This window comes from Myotis davidii, unplaced genomic scaffold (assembly GCF_000327345.1).
Source record: "Myotis davidii unplaced genomic scaffold, ASM32734v1 scaffold281, whole genome shotgun sequence".
NCBI lineage: Eukaryota > Metazoa > Chordata > Mammalia > Chiroptera > Vespertilionidae > Myotis > Myotis davidii.
This window is the reverse complement of record NW_006293784.1, coordinates 6,918,112-6,941,825: the sequence shown is the minus strand read 5'-3', so window position 1 is coordinate 6,941,825 and position 23,714 is coordinate 6,918,112. Positions and strand designations below refer to the sequence as shown.

Here is a 23,714-nt window from a genome sequence, read left to right as displayed (position 1 = left end):
AACCAGAGGCGCAATGGGCAGCGGCAGCTCATCCAGGGCTAACTGAACCCCTGAACCAGACTCCAAGGCTCTCTTCCATGTCCCAGTGAGCCACAGCAGCCCAGCCTGGGTTCTCCCATTGCTTCTTCTATGCCCTTTCTTGTTTCACTGTCCTAAGTGTGTTTTTGCTGCAGTCAATACAATAAAGATTTAATTTATAAATAAATAAATAAATAAATAAATAAAATTGTAGAGTCTATGATCACAAGTCTCAGTACAACTCATTTAAAAATAAAGGTCAAATACTGCTAACATGAGAATAACGTCTTCTAATACTATGTTCGGGTTAAATTTGACTTCTTAAAATTAAAAGATTTTCTTATCAAATTTCTCAAAGAAAAACTGTCTAGTGGCTAAATGAAGAAAGGCTAAGGGGAAGAAGATGGATACATACACAACAGACTGGAATTCTCCATTTCTAACAATATTTAACTGCAACTGTATTTAGGCAAAGTATGCATTAAATATTCCCTTTAGCCTATTGAAAGTGTCACTTACAAAACCTACCTGAGAGATGAAATTATCTGAAAGATCAAATTGATTATTCCAAGTTTCTCTTCTATATAGCTTAACAGATTTTTCCACAGGAACTGCTAGTAACTATTAGAAAAGATAAACCGATTAAACAAAAGTTTACATTAAATTAAATTGAAAGAGAAAAAAGGCAGAAAATTCATCCCAAGCTTACACAACATAAGAGCAAATCTGTATTTTAACTGGCAACTAACAAAACTCAGAAAATTACTTAAAATTTTGATAAGCAAAGAATGGGTGATAGTCACTCTACTGCTTGCATTGAAAAACAGAATGCTTGTTACTAAGTTTTTAATACTACTTTTTAAGGTATCTAAGGCCTTTGGATCTAAAAATTCATCTCATTTATTAGAAGAAAAGAAATAGAGCCAGAATACTTGAAAATCTTAAGAAAAGGAAATGTATCTTCCTATGTATTCTTCCAAAGAAATAGACTAGTAGAAGAAATTTAAAATGGTATACTCTTTTCATGTTACTTTTGATCTTTGATTATATCATACGTGAAAAATAGACTATCACTATAGCTTCATTTTGTATTCTTTAGTATGAAAGGTTGCATATATTATCACATTTTAAAAGCCATCTGTATATCTTTTTCTGTACTCTATCTGCTCATGTCCTTGTCTGTCTTTTTTTTCTTGAAGACCTAATTAACTTTATTAAGTGATTCATAAATCTCATGAATTGGGCAGCATCCCATCTAGCAACTAGGAAGGTATTCCCACATCCTTCTATTTGGATCCTATTGATTTATAAGAACTCTTTATATATTAATGAAGTTAGCTCTCTGTCATACTGTTTCATACTTCCCAGTTTGTCATTTGTCCTTTGGCTCTGAAATATTTTTTATCATACATAAAGATTTACTTTTTATATTATTAAATTTATTAATCGTCTTTTCTGAAATATTTCACACATACAGGAAAGTGACAGAATAAAGCAGATTCACCAAGATGGTCATCCTCAATGGTTCTCACCTCTTGATATTTATGCCCTTTGCCAATACAGTTACTAAATCTCCTTTTCTCCACCTTTACCATACACTGAACTTCCATATATATTGGATCCATTTCTCTGTTTAATAGGTATCTGTCTAGTCATTCAGTAGCAAACTTTTAACTCCTGTAGCATCATATGTTATATCTGACTGGGTTAGACTCCATCATTTTTCTTTTTTAAGATTTGGTTTTCCATATGGATTTTAGAATTAGCATTATCTGATTTCCCCAAAAATCTTACTGATATTTTATATTTTAATGTTGTCCAAACTATAGAATAATTTAGAGAAGAATTAAATCTTTATTTATATAAAAAATTTCCTAAGAGTAGGATATATTTTTCTATTTAACAAGTCTTCTTTGAGTCCTCTTGCTAGTATGTTAAAGTTCTCTTTATATAGCTCATCATATTTCTTATAAAATTATAACTAGTTATTTTATCTTTTTTGATACAAAAGTTTTTTTGAAAATAAGTGTTTTATTTTTGCCCACTGTATTTTCTAAATGGCTATTATTTATATGTAGGATTGTTATTGGTTTGTGTTTTTTAAAAATGTTTTTATTGATTTTAGAGAGAGAGGAAGGGAGAGGGATAGAAAGCTAGAAAAATCGATGAGAGACATCAATCGCTGTCTTCTGCACTCCCCCGACTAGGGATCAAGCCCGCAACCCGGGCATGTGCCCTGACCAGGTATTGAACTAGTGACCTCTTGGTTCATAGGTCAATGCTCAACCACTGAGCCACACTGGCCAGGCTGTTATTGTTTTTGAATATTAATTTTGCTTACAGCTCCCTTAATTTTCCCAGTTCATTTTCTTGGAATTTCCTTATATGCAAGCATTTCATTTGCAGATGAGCACTCTCCTTCCTCCATTCAAATCCTCCCATAGCTTTCTAGTGTCTAACTATCTGCTAGTACATCTTCAAAATGTTAAATACTGGTGGTAAGAGTGGACATAACAAGACTATTTCCATTACACATGGATGAAAGAATATAGAAGTAATTCATTCATGCAAAATGTACTCTCTAAAAAGATTCTTTAAAGAGCTGAAATGTTTCTCATAGCATTTCAATATTAATTAGATGGCCTGGGGCTCAAAAATTTATAATTCAAATAAAATAGTTACGATTTAAAAACTATTCTCACATTCAAACTTGATAAGAACTGAAACAAATACTTTAAAAGGTTGAAAATTAGAGTCACTTACCTTCCCACTTTTTGGCTGCCAAGCAAGTCTGCAGATTGATTTTGCATTTATCACATCACTGACCTTTTGTAGCAGTGGCCAACTAATAGGACATGTCTAATTAAAAGAAAACAAAAAACTTCCCTTTAAAAAATTCTCCCCAAAAGATATGCAGAACTGAATATATTTAATAGGTGGATTCTTCAAATTGATATGTAGCTCAGAAAAAAAGGCAAGTTAATTCACTTTCATCTAATTATGACAATGTTTGATTTATCTAAATTACTTTAAGTCTTTCAGAGGTGTAAAGTGCTCAAGTTTTAAGTAATTAAATTAAAAGAAACATTCCCTATGTAAAATAAGTAAACTATACTCATTGAACAAACATACATATACACACGCAAAAAAAACCACACACCTATTACATTAAAATCTTAAAGTGTCTACAAAAATAAACTTCATAGATCAGGAAGAATAAATTGTCTCCTTTGCCAATCTGGAGAGCACTTTCTTCACACCTCCTTTAGAACTTTTGTCAAGAACAAACAAACAAACAAAAACACAAGCACAAAATAAAAAAACAAAAATAAAAAAAACATTTTAGCAGGTTGGGTTAGAATAGTTGTTATGTGAATCCAAAAGTGTGGCGCATGCTTTATTTTATTTTTGTATCCCAATATCTAGATTCCAACAGATGGCAGTTAGTTTGTAATTAATTAATAATGACTGAATTTGCCTTATTTATAAAACCTAAAAATGAAAATTTCCTGTAATTGAGTAAAAAAGCAATTAGTCTTCGACATTAGATCTGCATTAGATTATGGAATTTGATCACAATAACAGTTACTAATGCTACTCAAAAGAAACAAACTATAAAGAAAAAGTATTATTAATTTGACCAAATAATACAATATATAACACTCAATATATTACAGAAATGGGCAAAAGTTTTAAATTCAAATTGATGAGTTTACCTGATCTGAAATTTGCCACACTCTGACAGATCCATCACAACTAGCTGATGCCTGCAGGAATAAAACAATAGATTTTTCTGTAGGTACAGCCATAATAGTATATGGAAACTGGTTCAATTAATATATCAAAGTGGCTTTTATTAACTGGGTGAAAATTTCTAATTCTCTTACAACTTTAAACATAATAAAGAAAAATGCAAAAAGAGAGAAGGAAAATTATTACCAGAAAGACATCCTTAGGATCAAAGGAAAGACTTAAAACAGGGGCTTCATGTCCTCGAAATGTTTTCTGCTGGCTGCAATCCATCACATCTACAACTTTGACTAGAAAGTCACTATGAACAATAAGAGTAAAGTACATGAATAAATGCCAATACAAAAGACTCTCCTAAAAGCTATGACCCAAATATTTCAAAATCACAAGAAATTTCATAATTCTTTAAAGCAACTTGTCAGATTTAATGACTGACCTTTTAGTTTTGCTCTATAAAGATGCTAAAAACAGAAGTGCAGATTTCCCATTATGTTAAAATACTTCATAAGTGGCTTCCATAATTACATTTTAGATTTCTATTATTTGCTAATTAATTACAGTCACAACCATTTTTAAAAGAGCTGTACCTTTTACTCCACCTTGGCAACTCACCAATTACATATTTTTACTATGACAAATAAACCTCAAGGGAAACCACAAAAATCCTGACTGTACAGGCCCAGTTCTACCTGAAATAATTTTTAAAATCTTCTATCAAACTATCATCTTTTACCAATCTTTTTCATCATTTACCAAATAGACTGTCTGCAAAGCAATCTACATATTTCAATTCATAAGCACATTTACTAGTTAAAGACTTTAATATAAAAATTAAGTGAACAAAGAGTCATGAAAATGTTACCCTGAAAGCAATGAATAAGGCAATTCTGTTTTAACAAATTTATTTCCTTTTCTGATATCAAAGAGCCTTACCCAGATCCAGCAGCGATTTTTGTACCATCACTATTAAAGACCACATGATTTGCATTTGTGGTGAAGCGAGTCAATATACCATCTGGAACTCCTTCAGGAAATGTATGGACTTGAATAGTATTGTTAGATACTGCAGTGACCAATTTTCCACTCTAAAAGAAAAATATAAGAAATATTGGCAAGACGAATCTAAATTGATTGGGAATCTCTCCATAGTTAAATATTAAAAAAAAAATAAAACCAAACAAATACAAAAAACCTTATAAATATAGCACATGTCAAAAAAAAATTATCAGTGTACAATTTTCCTGAAATGTATATTAGCAAGAAAAATTTATTTGCTGCCTTTAGAAAACTTCACCAGCCAAACATTTAGCCTCTGATTTTTCTTTTACTTCTGGTTAAGAAAAATATTTAATTAGTATTTTTATGTATTTCCAAGTGTCATTAAAGAAAAAAAAAGGAAAGAGGAGAGCTTTTCAGAGAAAACATAGCTAGTCTGAGTGAGGGATGAGCACATTAGAAGATATATAGCCACAAGGGTCACACTATAGTTTCCACACTAAAATAATTACATGTCTTTCTGGAATAGGATAAAATCTAAATGCAGAATCCACAGCACCTTCTTAAAAACACTAAATAGCCCTAGCCAATGTGGCTCAGTTGGTTGAGCATCATCCTGTGTACTGAAAGTTCACCAGTTCAATTCTTGGTCAGGGCACATACCCAGGCTGTGGGTTTAATCCCAGGTTGTAGCTAGTGCGGGAGGCAGCCAATCGATATTTCTCTCTCATATTGATGTTTCTCTAAATCAGTGGTTCTCAACCTTCCTAATGCCGCGACCCTTTAGTGCCGGGAGCCAGTCCATCCTTGATGTTTCAAGGGACCTGGCATATATGGCATACTTACTGTTCTTAATATGTTTGCTCACCTTCTTGGCGCTCTACAAGGTCACCTCTACAAGAAAGGTTGTTTCCTCAGGTAGGGATTTCCCCCTGAAGGATAAGAAACGCCCTAACCTTTGGAATAGAGATTGATAGGATTGGAATCAACTGGTATAAATACAGATGTAACAAGACAACAGGAGACAGAACTTAGAAGAAAGAACCTACACACAGAACCTAGAGACAGAACCTAGAGACAGAACCTAGAGACAGAACCATGGCAAAAGATCTTGGACAGAACCCGGCTACAGGAAATTGGCTGGAGATCCTGGACAGAACTTGGCTGGAGAAACTGGCTACAGAATCTAGAGACAGAACCTAGCAAGAGAACCTGGCTGAAGAACCTAGAGACAGAACCTGGCTACAGAACCTGGATAGAACATGGCAAGAGAACCTGACTAGAACCTGGTGACTGAACCTGGCTGGAGAACCTGGACTGAACCTGGCTGGAGAACCTAGCGAGGGAACATGGCTACAGAACCCGGCTGGAAAACCTGAAGAACCTAGCAAGAGAACATGGACACAGAACCTGGCTGGAGATCCTAGACAGAACTTGGCTGGAGATTGTGGCTAGAGATCCTGGCAAGGCGTCTGATCAACTGAACGCTGTCTCCGTGTCATTCCTTCTTCGCCTACTCCGTCCACACCTTTGGGGACCCCTGGACCTGCTGGGGTTGGACCCCAGCACTTTAATACAGTTCCTCATGTTGTGGTGACCCCAAACCATAAAAATATTTTTGTTGCTACTTCATAACTGTAATTTTGCTACTGTTATGAACCGTAATGTAAATATCTGATATGCAGGATGTATTCTCATTGTTACAAATTGAACATAATTAAAGAATAGTGATTAATCACAAAAACAATATGCAATTATATGTGTTTTCCGGTGGTCTTAGGCCACCCCTGTGAAAGGGTTGTTCGACCCCCAAAGGGGTCGTGACCCACAGGTTGAGAACCGCTGCTCTAGATGTTTCTCTTCCTCTCCCTCTCTCTCCCTCACCCTCTCTAAAAGCAATAAAAATATATTTTAGTCCTGGTCGGTGTGCCCAATGGTGTCAGTCTATGCACTGAAGGGTCATGGGTTGATTCTAGTCAAGGGAATGTACCTCAGTTGCAGGCTCAATACCTGCTGGGCATGTGCGGGAGGCAACTAATGGATGTGTCTCTCTCACATTGATGTTTCTCTCTCTCTGTGTCTCCCGTTCCCTTCCAATCTCTCTAAAAATCAGTGGAAAAATATCCCCAGGTGAGGATTAACAAAAAAGAAGACAACTAAGTACACAAAAAATCTCAGGCTTCTCAATGATCAGCAGATACCACTGTTCTGCAGAATTTTTAGCTAAAAGTCATAAAAGGTTAAGGATCTGCCCTAGTACTATAGTTTGATTACTTTTCAAAAAAAGAGATTAAGTCCCAACATACTAAATCATAGCCTACCAACCCAATAGAATTTTTGATTAACCATATGGTCAATTTATTAATTTTGATTAAATGATAACCACTAAGAGAAACAAACTATTCAAGCTTGTTAATAAATATCCTCTATCATATAGCAATATGTCTCAGCCACATTTGCACATTTAGGACCCTTGGCATACCTATAGCACCTGCTTCCACTCCAGTGGAAAGAGAACTTGATGATAACAATGACATGTTACCAAACAGCAAAATTTGGGAGAATGCATACATCTGTTTGAATGACAGTACAAATGTTTCAAATTTGAACTGTAATTATACATTTATCAAGTTCAATTACTGGAAAACTAGTGAAAAGTACTTTTCATGCCTATATTATAACTAATGTAAGTAATTAAACAATCCACAATAAATTCATAAGGTTGAAGCAAAGCTGACAATAATCTAAATGTGAAAACAAGAGAATCAACAAAAAACTATAACCAATTCAAGACAATACTGATGATGCTAAGTGTTCTTTGGCAAAACTAGATACACCAACTATTCATGTGTGCACATCTACAAGAATTTTGCAACCTGGCTGTGCGTTTCTTGCAGACAGATTTCTTAGTAGAGTACTGATTAAGTACCCTTAGCTCTAATGAAGAATATTGGTAACTCTTTAACAACATGATAACTAGCCCTCTATTAATATGAAAGTATATAACTGTACTTATTTACCTGAAAGATCTGAACATAGAATTGAAGTCATTTTCTAACAAATCTACTGGGAAACTAAATCACTATCAGTACTCTCTGTCAATTAGTAAAAGTTTGAAAAAGAATTCCTGGTCAGGGCACATGGCAGTACAATTTTACATCAGTTGCTGTAATTTTTTATAACATCTTCAAAGCACATGAATATGCCTTTTCTCCAACATTAATGGACTTAGGATCATCATCATCCAAGTCTTCCCAAATCCTCACATCACCATCACTTCCACAAGTCACAATACAACTGTGAAGGAAACACACTCATTAAAAAAAAGTCAACCTGTTTTCAGTCCGATTTTTTTAGAATGCTACTTAGGTGGGGTTTTTTAAAATAAAATCAAGATATTAGATAATATGTTTTCTCATTTTACACTTGCCACCCTCCCACAGCCCCTCCCCCGAGCTGGCCCCACTTTTTATGAGCCCCTACCACCCTGATCATGGGCAGGGCTGGCTGGCCAACCACCCATGGCCCCTCCCCCAAGCCAGCCCAGCTCTGATCGGGCCCCAGTTGGGGCAGGCTGGCTGGCCAATCTCCCACCATCTCCTCCTCCCAACAGGCCCGGCCCCAATCCACCCCAACTGGGGCCAGGCCGCTGGACCCCACCCATGCATGAATTCGTGCCCTGGGCCTCTAGTTTGTAATAATGTAAGAAGGATGAGTATGTAAATCTCTGTAACAGCAGGGACCAGGTCTCCTGTGCTAACCATTGTGTCTTTAGCACAAAGCAGTCTGATGTTTGTGGAATGAATAAATAAATGGATGCAAGAGTTCAATTATCCAATATTGATTATGCAAATGGCTACCTATAGCTCTCAAATCTTATTTTACATATTGTCTTGCAAGTGCTTTTATTCATCCAGTATGTGTCCTATCTACACATACAAAAGTAATGAAATATAAAAATAATATGAACAATAGCAAAGAAGAGCCATAAAAAGAATTGTGGATGTTCAGAAGAAAAAGATTAATTTCCACTTAGAAAATCAGAAGGGTGGTATTTACACTGGGAAGTCAAAGGACAAGTAGGATACGCTGACATTGGTGAAATGAGCAGTTTCAAACAGACAAAACACATGAACCAAAGTATGAAGTTAGTAAAGCTTGTGGGAGTTTCGCTAGAGCAGACAGTCCAAGAAACAGAAAGAAAATGTAGATTGGGATCATTCTATTTAGGATAATCTTAATGCCAGAGTGAGGAGCTTGGACTCCCTTCTATAGGAAATAAATAAGAGGACCATAAGTATGTTTCCCCAGAATATTCCTGGTTATGCATCCAGCTGGTTTAGCATTTATCCTTAATTAGTATTAGTTGCATCAAAATTGGTTGGGGTGAGTTTGACAGATCTCTTCTTTGCACTTCCAGCTTTTGTCATGATCCTGTTTTGTAATGTAACAAATGCAATGAATAGAGTTCTCTATTTAACACATAGGTAAATCTGAAAGACAACTGATGATAACTCATCTCCCCCTTTCCATTCCTTTCTTGATGCAAATTAACACCTCCTTTCAAGGACAACTGATAAAAACCAAAGTTAGGCCAAATATGAGTCCTTAGGGAAAGTGATTTTTTTCAGTACCCAGTGGTGATGGGAGAAACATTTCATATTGCTGTCTCTACCAACTACTTGGTCTACCAGCAACAAGAGATAATACAAAGTTGCAAATGCCAGTTGGTGGGACCAGTGGGAAATAATAGTAAAGTACAGTAGAATTAACAAGAAATATATGCAGGTCCTAGCTGGTTTGGCACAGTGGATAGAGCATCAGGCCGTGGACTGAAGAGTCCTGGGTTCGATTTCGGTCAAGGGCACATGCCAGGGTTGCAGGCTCAATCCCCAGTAGGGGGCATGCAGGAGGCAGCTGATCAATGATTCTCTTTCATCATTGATGTTTCTATCTTTCTCTTCCTCTTCCTTCCTCTCTGAAATCAATAGTATATATATATATTTTAAAAAGAGAGAGAGAAATATATGCAGCAAACAGTTACGTAGTCTTTTGGAGAGCTTTTAGAGTAGTTTGAACATTCTTCCTACAGTATTTTTGTCATTAACTGTAGAAATAAAAATACCAATTCTATTATTGGCTATACTTTTTAAATTTTGTAAAAACAAAAAACTTTCAATAGCAATAAACTGGAGAAAAATACTTCAAGTACATGTTTAATAAAAAATTAAATATTAATTTGTCTGCTCCTCAAGCACTTGACAATAAAAGTGTAACTTGAGCCCTACCCAGTTTGGCTCAGTGGATAGAGCGTCGGCCTACGGACTCAAGGGCCCCAGATTCGATTCCAGTCAAGGGCATGTACCTTGGTTGTGGGTATATCCCCAGTAGGGAGTGTGCAAGAGGCAGCTGGTTGATGTTTCTCTCTCATCGATGTTTCTAACTCTCTATCCCTCTCCATTCCTCACTGTAAAAATTCAATAAAATATGTTTTTTTTTAAAAAGTGTAACTTGAACAAAATCTTAGTTGACATTTACCATGGGGCCTAGAATGACAAGATAAACAACTCCTGAAGAAACATCAGCATCTACTTCATAAGTCCACAGACTGCCTGAAAACCATGTTCTGTAGCTGCCCAGTGAGTGTGATCATGATGGACAAGTCATGATCTTGTCAATCATGACTATGCTGTCCAATAGAACTTTCTGATGATGGAAATGGTCTACATCTGGCTACTGAGCAATTGAAATGAAACTGAGGAACTGAATTTTTAATTTAGTTAATTTTAATTAATTTAAATCTAAATAGCTACAAGTAGCTAGTAACCACTGTACTGGACAATGCAGCATTAAGACAAATGACCAGCCGAGACCGGTTTGGCTCAGTGGATAGAGCGTTGGCCTGCGGACTGAAAGGTCCCAGGGTTGATTCCGGTCAAGGGCATGTACCTGGGTTGCGGGCACATCCCCAGTAGGAGATGTGCAAGAGGCAGCTGATCGATGGTTCTCTCTCATCGATGTTTCTAACTCTCTATCTCTCTCCCTTCCTCTCCTTAAAAAATCAATAAAATATATTAAAAAAAAAAAAAGACAAATGACCAGCGCCAGCTGGTTTGGTTAGTGTCGGTCCATGGACTGAAGGGTGGCAGGTTCTATTCCTGGTCAAGGGCACATACCTCAGTTGCAGGTCCAATCTCTAGCCCACTAGGAACAAGTGCGGGAGGCAACTAATCGATGTCTCTCTCTCACCTTGATATTTCTCTCCCCCACCCCCTTCCACTTAAATCAATGAAAAAAATCAGTCTGAATTTCAGTGAAAAAATATCTGCCAGTGAGGATTTTTTTAAGAACACACACAAAAAATACGTTGTTCTAAATCAATTTTGTTCATTTTTCATTCTAAGTTTTCTAGTGCAAGTATGAAAAGTGAAATGATAGCTGTTAATGTGCTGCTTCCATTAATAAAAGAGCTTTTCAAACAGTTAAATGATATTGGTTTTACATCAATGTCATCAAAGTTTTGAAACAGAAAGTGAGTCATATTAATTCCAATAATGGTTTAGTTTTCCCTTCAGTTTACGGAAACAAAATACAGCTTCATTATGCTGAAAGTGAAACACCTGACATTATTAGGAATTCTATCAAACTTCATTTGGAAAGTTCAATGCTAAAGATAAAATTCTTACTTTTTATAGTAACACTATACGTTCTCACAGAGCACAATACTGTAAGAACAATGTTCTTACTAATCTATAAAACACAAATGTACTTGGAACTTGAATTATAATTCATAATTACGCCCAATTAAGCTGTGATAATATACCAATCAAAACAGAAGCCATACTTGTCAAATTTTTTAAAAAATATTTTTATTGATTTTAGGAAGGAATGGAGAGGAAGAGAGAGAGAGAAACATCAATGATGAGAGAAAATCATTGAGCAGCTGCCTCTTGCATGCCCCACACTCCAGATTGAGCCCACAACCTGGGTATATGCCCTGACAGGGAATCGCACCAGGACCTCCTGGTTCATAGGTCGATGCTCAACCACTGAGCCATGCCTGCTGGGCTAGTTTATATATTTAATGTTAAATTATCAATATAAAGACTTTTTTAATGCTAAATATCACAAATGTTTTTTAGAAAAATTATTTTGAAATAGTTTTTGCAAAGAAATATTATAGACCAAAACATAGTAATTTGCTAATCAATAAATAATTCAAAATATTATCATTTTAATTGCAATTCTCTTGAAATCCTTATCCTCATTCTCAAAGGTGTGCTAATTTAGATGATAAATTAAGAAATCCCCTGTAAGTTTCTGAGAACCAGGACAAATTCTATTAATGTCTTTATCTTCATTAGCACACATTTAACTACGAAAAGGCAATGATTTCAAAGGCATTTCTCACCATCTGGATTCTCTATCCTCACCGAGCAACACTGTTCCCTATCAGACCACTCCTCCCTAACCGTTCCATTGGGCCTCATGAGATTCATGGTCAGGCACCAGCAAAATTACTATTTTATTAGCTCTTTTTTGAACATTCCTCTAAGGACACTGCTTCCTCTTACGCCCTCTTAAGTGATGGCCGATTTCTTTTCTACATCCCTCTGGGGCCTAGAGGTAGGCCTTCCATGCATTTCATTCATTTCCACTTGAATTCTATTGCCACACCCTCTTTTTAAAAATGAAATTTTTTAAAAGTTTGAAACTGCCATCAGACCACCTATAGATTCTTAAAGAAAAATCCCCCTAGTTCCCTAAGAATTTTTAGCACAAGATTCATTGTTATTTTCTATCCTATCATTATTCTTAGTGTTTTCAACATCCTATCACATTGTTATTTTCTATCCTATCACTATTCCTATCATTATTCTTAGTGCTTTCAACATCCTATCACTATCATTATTCTTAGTGTTTTCAACATCCATATAGGTGAAACCTTCTGATCTCGATCTTGCCCTCTGCCCCATCTCAGACTCTCATAGTGATAGACTAGATTTTGTCTTTACCAATATAATATAGCAACTGCTACACAATCTCAACTTCAATCATCCTAATCACTTATCTTTACACTTGGCACCCTTAATATCCTAACTCCAACAATTTTTTAATTCTATTAGGATCTACAATCTAATGAAAGTACCTTTTCACTGTCTCTCCTTTCAAGTTCTCACATCCCTCCTAAACTGGCTTAGATTCCATAGTCTGTTACTAAAATCACTCCTCTGCATCACCCTCAAAGCCCTCGGCCCTCTTTGACTTTGTCGTACTTACCAGGCAAAATCCCAACCTTGGTTATATCCAACTCTCTGCCTATTAAAAAAACTTGCACTTGCAGAACTAAGTAAGGCTGAAAAAAGTCTACGGCCATACCACCCTGAACGCGCCCGATCTCGTCTAAGTAAGGCTGAAAAAAAACCAAATAACCGAGTTATATGTCCCGCTATATTCCCTGGTTCATTCAATTAAATTTATGATCACTAACCTGAAGTAGGCCTTTAGTGCTACACAGCAATCCCACTACATTCCCTGGTTCATTCCATTTTCCATTTCTAACTATCTCTCTCATATCTATTTCTCTTGTTTCAAACCTACGCCTCCTCCCTACTTTCAGATGATGACTTCATGTTCTATTCACTGAGAAAACAGAAGCAATCTATAGAAATTGTCCACATGTTCTCCCCATCCCTTAGAGAAGCCCTTTCCCTCCACATGAATTTGATCATGCTCCTCCTACATTTGGCCAATCTCTCCCTCTAGTACCCAATATACTAGCCCCACACCTAATCAGGACATCACTCCAGCAATCTTCCCCCTTTCTGCTATGAAATCAAGTTATCCCTCTCTATTGGATCATCTCCACGCATATATATGCTGTAATCTTTCTCACTTTATAACAAAACAAAAATCTTTCCTGACCCCACAGTCCTACCCAATTATCCTCATTCTTTGAGTGCCAGACTCACTAACTCCAAATCCTCCCTTTCCATTCTCTTGATTCTATTGCAACAAGGTTTTTTCTTTTTTTTTTTATTGATTTGCGAGAGAGAAAGAAGAAAGGAGGTAAGGAGAGAAGGAAAGAGAAAGAGACATCAATTTTGTTGTTTCACTTATTTATGCATTCATTAGTTGCTTCCAGTATGTGCCCTAACCAGAGATCTAACCTACAACCTTGGAGTATCAGGATGGCACTCTAACCAACTGAGCAACCTGACCAGGGCAAGGTTTTCATTCTTACCATTCCATAAAAAAGCTCAAGATCATCCATGTCCTCCACGTCACTAAAGCTAATGGTGAATTCTCCATCCTGAATTTGATCCACCAGCAATATTTAACATAGTTTAGTATTTCCTCCTCAAAATGCTTACTTCATTTGGCTTCTAGAAATCATTCTTCTATCTTGGTTTTCTATTTTCCTTGCCAGCCCTTCTTGATCTCTAAATATTTTTAATTGTTCCAAGGCTTAGCCCTTGATTCTTTTTTCTTAATTGCATTCATTCCTTCCCTAGGTGATGCCATCCAAGTTCAAAGCATTAAATACCATCTCTATATTGGCAACTCCCACATTTAGATTCCCAGTCAAGACCTCAGTCCTGAATTCCAGAAGGCATCAGCTAAAGATGTAGATTTCTATCTCCAGTTCACATTTCTTCTCTGAGCTTTAGACCCATTTACTCAGCTGTCTACTTCTCTCGCTGAATATCTCAAAGACATCCTTCCTACACTAAATCATGTCCAAAAGCAAACTCAATCTCCACTCCCATTCTACCACTGAAATATGCTCTTCTCCAAGCTTTTTAAACATCTGTGAATGGCACCATTACTTCCCCACCTAGAATCGCAGATGTTATCCTAGACACCTCCCTCTTCTTTGTCCTTAATATCCATCCACCGTGTTGATTTCACCTTTTTTAAAATATATTTTTATTGACTTCAGAGAGGAAGGGAGAGGGAGGGAGAGATAGAAACATCAATGATGAGAGAGAATCATCGATCAGCTGCCTTCTGCATGCCTCTTACTGGAGATTGAGTCCACAACCCAGGCATGTGCCCTTGGCCGGAATCAAACCCAGGACTCTGCAGTCCCCAGGCCAATGCTCTATCCACGGAGCCAAACCAGCTAGGGCTCATTTCACTTCTTAAGGATTTTCTGAATGTATCCTGTTTTCTACTTACCCATGTTTACTCTAGTCTGAGCTTCCATTACATGAACCCGACTAAGACAGATACCTTCTAATAGTCTCTCTGCATCCATTCCTACTCCTTTTCTTCCGTGCATCCTCTCAAAAACAAGAGTCTGGCCCTCGCCGGTTTGTCTCAGTGGATAAAGCGTCAGCCCACAGACTGAAGGGTCCCAAATTCAAGTCTGGTCAAAAGCCTGTACCTTGGTTGCAGGCTTGATCCCTGGCCCTGGTCAGGACTCATGAGGGAGGCAACCAATCAATGTGTCCCTCTGACATTAATGTTTTTCTCTGTCCACTCTCTCTAAAAATCAATGGAAAAATCTCCTCTAATGAGGATTAACAATAACAACAACAACAAAAGAGTCTGATCATATCTCCTCTCTGTTTCAAATCTTTAGTACCTTCCCACCATATGAAGTCAAGATTCCTTAATAAAGCCCAAAAGGCATTGGAGAGGACGCCTACCTTCACAGATTCATCTCATGTCAATCTCTGCATCACTATCCACATTTTAGCATCACTAGCTTTCCTTCAGTTCTTTGAGCATACCACAGTCCCTATTCCCATGGGGCCTTTACACATGGTGTTCCCTTTTCCTTGAACGCCAACACCACCACCCCACTGCCACCACCTATCTCTTTATACTTCTTAATTACTATTCCGTCTTCAGATCTCATCTCAAAAAACATTTCCTCATGCCCTGGCCAAGTAGTTCAGTTGGTTAGAGCAGTGGTCAGCAAACTCATTAGTCAACAGAGCCAAATATCAACAGTACTTCTTCAAAATAGACTCGCCCAGGCCAAAAACTGACTTCTGCGCATGGGCCACAAAGTTTCAAGCACACTGGTATTTTGTGCAAGAGCCACACTCAAGGGGCCAAAGAGCAGCAGTTCGCCGACCACTGGGTTAGAGCATCACCCTGATAGACCAAGGTTGCAGTTTCAATCCCAGGTCAGGGCACATATAATTATCAACCAATGAATTCATAAATAAGTCTAACAACAAATCAATGTTTCTCTCTCTCGCTCTCAAATATCAATTTAAAGAAATAAAAATAAATACTTCCTCAGAGAAGCCTTCCCTGCCTCTTCAAACTAGATCAACTCCCCTTCAGTTAGGCTTATCATTGCACATATCATTTCATACTTCTGAGTGTAATTCTAAATGTACAATTATTTTATGTGATTAATTTGTGCTCGGTGTCAATCTGAAAAGAACTTGAAGTCAATGAAGGAAAAGATTGTGCTTCGTTAACATGACTGTATCTCTAGCTCTCAATGGAACAGCCACGTACACATTTTTTCAATGAAAAAAATCAACACAGACGTCACAGAGGAAGCCACAGAATTAGACAGGGCTGCATAGGAGTGGGATTTAGAAAGATAAAAGGGACCACGACAGCCCTGGACAGGCGGCTCAGTCTGTTGAGGGGTCCTCCCTACACCAATCGGTGGCAGGTCAGATTTCCAGTCAGGGCACATACCTACGTTGCGGGTTCGATCCCCACCCCAACCCCCTTTTCCGCAACTCTCTTCCTCCCTCCCTTCCTCTCTCTTTAAAAACCAATGAAAACGGCCGAGACCGGTTTGGCTCGGTGGATGGAGCGTCGGCCTGCGGACTGGGGGGTCCCGGGTTCGGTTCCGGTCAAGGGCATGTGCCTGGGTTGCGGGCGCATTCCCAGTGGGAGATGTGCAGGAGGCGGCTGATCGATGTTTCTCTCTAATCGGTGTTTCTAACTCTCTATCTCTCTCTCTCTCCCTTCCTCTCTGTAAAAAATCAATAAAATATATTAAAAAAAAAATGAAAACGTATCCTTGGGTGAAGATTTAAAACAAGAAGGTGGGGGGTAGGACCAGAATGACCCTGGGAAAATATCATCATAGGGACTAAGCAGAGGAAATAAATTAGGAAGGGGTGGGGGGGAGGGGTAAAACCATCAGAAAGTTAAAAACAACAAAAAAGGGAAACAGCATCACGAAAGCCAAGGGAGGATAACATACAAAAGAGATAGAACAGAAGGCATTGGTGGTCTAGTGGTGAGCATAGCTGCCTTCCAAAAGAGACAGAACGGGCCATAGCATTTGACAAGTAGGCACCTACCAATCCGACAGGATAGCCCGTGAGATGCTGTGAGGAATTGAACAGAGGTGAAACACAGAGGAAAGCGCGCGTCTTTCCAACTCCCCTGGAAGCAAGATTTTACACTCATCAACTTTTTTTTTATATATCCTTCAACTACCAAGACAGTCCGTATAGAATAAATCTAAGGAAAATATGTGTGCCACTTTATATTTCAACCTTATTTCTCTATATTGGTACGAGTCATGTTAGGCTGACTGCTTATCTAACACATAAGAATAAATGTTCTAATATTTACACCTGAAACGTTTTCGTTTTTTGTTTTTTTGCTTCTCAAAGTACTTTACCTCCCCGAATCGTCAAAACAGACATCCGTGTGTCCCTCTGTATGTCCGTATCTCATCGGCTTCTGTGTGGCAGGCATCTTTTCCTTCGCCTCCCTGGAAATGTTTTATCACATATAGTATTATTCTAAAGACGAAAAAGCCGGGGGCTGGGGGACAAGCGGGTGAGCCTCCCCACGGGCATGCTCCCGGCAGCCCCTCTTCCCCCACCCGAGTGGCACAAACAGAAAAAGCAAATGGAGAGTCCGTCAGACAGTAATCCTGGAAGAGGACACTCTTCTCTCCGGCGCGAGTAGCGAGAGAAGGACTCACCAAGCCGCCTGAGCCCCGCGACAGGAGAGAGGACAGGCAACCCCCGGCGCGCGGACGTTTTTTCCCCACTGCGCCTGCGCCGCCCCGCCCACGCCCGGCGCTAATCCTGGCCCCAGGTCGCGGGCTGGTGACGTCAGCTGCGAGGAAAAAGCCGGCTGCCGGGGGAGTGAGGAAGAAAGGGGAGGGAGCCCGACACGGAAGTGGAGGTAGCGTCTGGGGAGCAGACGGAGGCGGTGACCGCGACGTAAGAGACGGGAATCGGGCGCCGAGAGGTGGGAGCTCGCAGAAAGGCCACCGCCTCGGGAGACGTACATGAGGTGCAGGAGTGGCTGGACTTCCCTTCTCCACCTCCGCGAGCACCCAGACTGATGGCGATGGTGATGGCGGCTGCTACTCGGACAGCCCCAATGAAACTGCGCTCGGAGCGGTGAGTGGGGGAAGGGTGGTTGCTGCCGGGCCTTGGGGATGGGGGTCCGCGCCCACCTTTCCGGCTCTTCTCACGTGCGACCACGTCCGCGACCCTGAACGGGTCCAGCCCTTCCCCGGGCGCCCGGCTGGAGAATGGCATCTTTGGGCATCTTCTCTAGAAGAGAGGGAGGCAAGACCTTTCTCGAGCCTTTGATCTTGGCATCCTTCGCACCCTCACCTGGTCGTTTTTACAGAGATCAGAAGGAGGGAACATTTAATCACAGTGTTCGGTCCCTGGAGGTATGGCGAGTACATTAACGCGTAGTCTCGGGGACTCCACATATATCCCTGAAGAAGAAAGTTGGGTTTCCCTGTTCAGACCCCACTTAAGTTCACAGAAGTGCGCATTTGGATCTAAAAGAAGAGCTAGAACGAAAGTATATTGTTGAATACTTCGGTCCTTGTAATCGTTGCTAAGGTCTTGGTCATTGACTTGATGCTTAGCTTGTGTCTTCACGTTCTCCATATTAGTAGACCGGTCTCTGATGAAAACCTTCACAAAGTGTGTGTGTGTGTGTGTGTGTGTGTGTGTGGTCCCCCGCACAGCCTCAGTTATACATGGTTTAGGACATAAGTGAGACGTTTTTCTGTTGTAGAGATTTCCCTGTTGTTCTTCTGTCTCGTTCCATTTGGTAAGGTGGCACACACAGAGTGAAGACAGATCGGGGTATTGTTCCGCCGGCGGTGGCATTGTGCGTGTAAAGGGCTGTTTTGAGTGCCGGGGCTCCAAACAGGCTCGCTAGATTCTGGGGTTTGCTGTGTGAATGAAGAGGAAGAGTGATTAGCTGAAAAAAGAACTTGGGATGTGTGGGAAATTAACCAGCCTAGTGTCGAATTCCCCAGTGAAAGGTACCTGAGACAATCTATTTGAGTTTTTTGGATAGACTGACATACAAAATTTTATTTTTTATCAAAGTAAATATCATTGGATAGACACTAGGGGTCAAGCCGAACTCCGACATTGTTCATCTCAATACTGAATAAATCATGATGAGATTTCAGTGTAGGCACTATTCAGAGCTCAGCATAAGAAGAATTTGGAAATTGGAACAAGAATTATAGCTATGAAATGCCCTAACTATAATGTCTATGATACCATTTGACTTCAAAAATATGAATGGGGTCCACACTTCCGTCATTTCGCTTTGCTTAGCAATCAAGCCATTTGATTCATAGGCTAAAGCAAATTTTCCTTTACAAATTTCACATGTATGAAAAGAGCTTGTGCCTTACAGTCAAACAGCCCTAGGTTTTAATTTTGATTAAACCCTGAACACACTCCTTTACTTCTCCAGATTGTCAGGTTTCTCATCCCCAAAATGAAAATGATACCTATCTCCACCAAACTGCTAAAATATATAGGAGATATTCATGGATATATAAAGCTAATTATTATTAATGTGTATTGGGTGGGCATTTGATGGTTTCGTTTAAAATGGAGTCGGTTTAAGTCATTATCCTGTAAAAATTTTCAAATATTAAAAGATGTAATCTTGTTTTTGCTAGTGTGTTTTTACAATTCTGTTTCTGTTTCAGTCAAATGCCTGCAAATTTTAATGTCTTCAGTGAGTTCATGGTCTTCCTGAGGAAAACAGACATTCAAATATGTATGAGATGATAGTGCAGTAATGAAATGTGTGTAACATAAATGTTAGCAAGATTTCTGGTTATTTAAGATTACATGGCTTTTTAAAAAGAAATCGATGTAGTTGTCTGTCACTGATGTAGCTATCAAAATTTTTCAAATGGATGTGTTTATCATTAATAGTGCATGTCTCACAGAAGTGAGTAGCTGAATGAACTCACTGAAAATGATGCCAAGGTCAGATTCAATTGCAATGAAGTTAGTTAGCTCTGTTCTGTTGTGACCATTCATAGTACCCTTAGGCTCACAAATATTATTGGTCTCAAGGGCAATAGAAGGAGAAAACATGAATATATTACCATATGACTGATGGTGGTATTACCTACATAAATAATAATATCACAGTGTTAGAGTTAGTTTATCCAAGAGGCATATTAGTATTGCCTTATGGAAGGGGTTTTAAATATACCTTTTCAACAAAATATGTACTTTATATAAAAGTCATGGATCCTGTGAAAGAGAGTATAACGATAATTGAAAAAACATTGAAGGGAGTTTAGAAATTTGTATATATCTGAATGTATCCTAAAACTCACCAGTCTTTTTTATTTATTTTTTAATATGTTTTTTATTGATTTCAGAGAGAGGAGGGAGAGAGAGAAACATCAATGATAAGAAAGAATCATCGATCCATGGGCTACCTCCTGCATGCCCCCCACTGGGAATTGAACCCGAAACCTGGGCATGTGCCCTGATCAGTCATAGCTTGACACTCAACCACCGAGCCAGACCAGCCAGGCTCACCAGCCTTTTAAATTTATTTTTGGGGTAAATAATACTTGCACGTGTACAAACCTTCTAGGATATAAAAGGGAATACAGTAGAAGTCCTGCTCCTAGCTACTTAGCTCTGCTGTCTAAAAGCAGCCAGTATTTGAGTCTTGTGTTGTTATATTGACACTGGATCCTTATGACAGCAAGACAGATATAATCCCTGTTTTAGTGATGAAAAAAACTGAGACTCAGAAAGTTTATAATTTGTTTAAGATCACACTCCTACCAGATGTCAGAGCTACAAATAGAAACCAGTCTTTTACCTTCTGATCTAAGGTAGTCTTACTACACTGCTCTCCATATCATAACTATTGCCATAAAACTTAGAATTTAGTGACGCATACCAAGACATTAAAGCAATTTTATTTAAGTCTAGAGACACCTTTCACTAGGTTATACATAAAACTTGTTCCCAAGCTTAAATATAAGCATATGTAATTATTATAAAGCAATGAAAAGAATCCTTATATAATAAAAGGCTAATATGCAAATTGTCCCTTCTACCGGGAGTTCGACCAGGGGGTCCGTGGCCCCTCCCCCCAGCTGGCCCTGCCCCCGATCACCCCTCCCACCCCATCAGAGGTGGGGCAGCCCGGCCAACCTCCCACTTCTCCCCCTGGCCATCCCAGCCCGATCAGCCGGCCAGACCCCATTCATGCACCGGGCCTCTAGTAATCTGTAATAACTTAAAAGCAGTTTGCCTTCTATTTCTGTTGACATCTATTACTAAGTTAGCTTGCAAAAACTACAAAACTTATATACATCCATAATATTTTTAAAAATTTTTAAATATTAAGACTTTTTAAAAATAGCTTGTTTATTATCAGAAGTAATATACCAGTAAAGTGCTTTATGATATTTCAGAAATGCTGAAGTCTCTGTGGCCTCAGTTTTTTGAAGTATGTTTTTGTGCAGATTTTCTAGCCTTATATATAAATAACCTTTGTTTAATCTCTTTCCTTTTTTAATCTTAATTTTGCTACTTTTCCACCTTTCATTTTTAGAAATTAGCTTCTACATGAAAAGTTATGAGTAATAATAGAAAGCAGCTAATACGTATTTTCATTAAGCTCAATGTGTGCTGCTTTTGTACATTTTAATCCTGGCAGTAAAAACATGAAGCAGCTGACATTATCCAGATTTTACAAGGGAAATACTGAAGCTAAATGAGATTTTTAAAATCAATTGACTAGTAAGTGACAAAATTTCAATTTTAGTTTGTGTTTGATGATTTAGTAGCTCATGCTATTTCACCTGTACCATGCTTCATTTTAAATAGAGTATAGTGAAAAACTATGTTATTATTTTTTATGGAGCTTAAAAACTTTAAAATTTTGTCTTTAAACTAAATTGCTCTTAATAGACTGCAAGAAAACAAGCCAAAATGTCTAACTTGACTGCCTAATTGAGTTACAGTTGACCCTTGAACAACTCAGGATTTAGAGGCCACAATCCCCTGCCCTCATGGTCAGTCAAAACTCTGAATATGACTTTGACTCTCCCAAAACTTAACCTACTGTTGCCCATAAGCTGTCTATTAACACATATTTTGTATTTTATATGTATGTATATATTCTTACAATAAAGAAAATAATATTAAAATCATGAGGAAGAGAAATAAATTTACAGTAGTGTATGTATTTATTGGGGAAAAATCCCACATATAAGTATACCCATGCAGTTCAAACATGTGTTACTAAAGTGTCAACTGTATAGTGTTTTTCCTTTTTTATTGATGCATTGATTGATTGATTGTTTCTTAGAGAGAGAAAAAGAGACATTGATTTGTTATTCTACCCATCTATGCATTCATTGATTGATATTTGTATGTGCCCTGACCAGGGATCAAACCTGAAACCTTGGCTTATCGGGACGATGCTCTAACCAACTGAGCTACCTGGCCAGGGCAGGTATAACTTTGATTCATTCACACTGGATGGCTGTTGTTGTGTTGGCTGTTGTCATTTTTTTTTAATTTAACAATCTTAAGTTACTAGTAAAAAAGTCAGTGCCCCTGACTAAGTAGTCAGGTATTACATGTTTTAAATATTCTTATGGCACACTGGTTGAAAATTGCTGCTCTAGATTAACTTCTTTCAGTTACAGGTTACTAGACTTTTCTCTTTATCTTTAGCTACCATGTTCAGGAAATGTACAATAATGTTAATAGCCCAAGTTAAATATTTCCTTAAAATTTATTCCCCTCCCCCCCCAAAAAATTATGGTAAGCCAAATAACCAAAATCATTGCTTATGCAGGTTTCCTTTTATTTATTTTTTTAATGTTCATGTTTTTTAAAATCTTTATTGCTGAAAATATTACATATGACCCCTTTTTTCTCCCATTTACCCCTTATAAGCCTGCCCTCTGGTCCCCCGCCCTAGGGCTTCATCACCCTATTATCTGTGTCCATGGGTTATGCATGCATACAAGTTCTTTGGTTGATTTCTACTCACCCACGCACTTCCACCTTGCTGCTGAGATTCTATAGTCTGATCCATGCTTCTGTGTTTCTGGATCTATTTTGTTCATTAGATTCCACATATGAGTGTATGAGTGACATCATATGATACTTGTCTTTCTCTGACTGGTTTATTTCGTTTAGCATAATACTTGCCAGGTCTCTCCATGCTGTCTCAAAGAGTAAGAGATCCTGCTTTTTTATTACTGCATAGTATTCCATGGTGTAAAGTACCACAGCTGTTTTATCCACTCATCTACTGGGCTGTTTCTAGATCTTGGCTATTGTAAATTGTGCTGCTATGAACATAGGGGTGTATACATTCCTTCTGATTGGTGTTTTGGGTTTCTTAGGATATATTCCTAGAAGTGGGATCACTGGGTCAAATGGGAGTTCCATATTTGATTTTTTGAAGAAACTCCATACTATTTTCCATAATGGCTGCACCCCACTATGTTCCCACCAGCAGAGTACTAGGGTTCCTCTTTCTCCACATCCTTGCCAGCACTTGTCATTTGTTGATTTGTTGATGGTAGCCATTCTGACAGCTGTGAGATGGTACCTCATTGTAATTTTAATTTGCATCTCTCTGATGATCAGTGACTTTGAGCATTTTTCATATGTCTCTTGGCCATCTGTATGTCCACTTTGGAGAAGTGTCTATTTAGGTCCTTTGCA

The 23,714-nt window shown here is 38.3% G+C and overlaps 2 protein-coding genes across 3 annotated transcripts in view; one reads left to right on the top strand and one right to left on the bottom strand.

Annotated features, from left to right (window-relative positions):
• The window catches only part of WDHD1 (WD repeat and HMG-box DNA binding protein 1), a 59,029-nt gene extending 41,280 nt beyond the window's left edge, over positions 1-17,749 (bottom strand). For both annotated transcript variants that reach the window (XM_006767692.2, XM_015566504.1), the window contains exons 1-8: positions 17,690-17,749; positions 17,381-17,473; positions 7,948-8,061; positions 4,702-4,851; positions 3,958-4,069; positions 3,735-3,785; positions 2,782-2,877; positions 547-639 (exon numbers count right to left, since the gene is read on the bottom strand). In XM_006767692.2, coding sequence (XP_006767755.1) covers positions 547-639; positions 2,782-2,877; positions 3,735-3,785; positions 3,958-4,069; positions 4,702-4,851; positions 7,948-8,061; positions 17,381-17,457 — 693 coding nt within the window. In that variant the 5' untranslated portion in view covers positions 17,458-17,473; positions 17,690-17,749. The remainder of the gene's footprint in view (positions 1-546; positions 640-2,781; positions 2,878-3,734; positions 3,786-3,957; positions 4,070-4,701; positions 4,852-7,947; positions 8,062-17,380; positions 17,474-17,689) is intronic.
• Positions 17,750-17,823: 74 nt separating this feature from the next.
• The window catches only part of SOCS4 (suppressor of cytokine signaling 4), a 27,757-nt gene continuing 21,866 nt past the window's right edge, over positions 17,824-23,714 (top strand). Inside the window, exon 1 of the mRNA XM_006767695.2 lies at positions 17,824-18,116. The gene's annotated coding sequence lies outside the window, so the exon portion shown is untranslated. The remainder of the gene's footprint in view (positions 18,117-23,714) is intronic.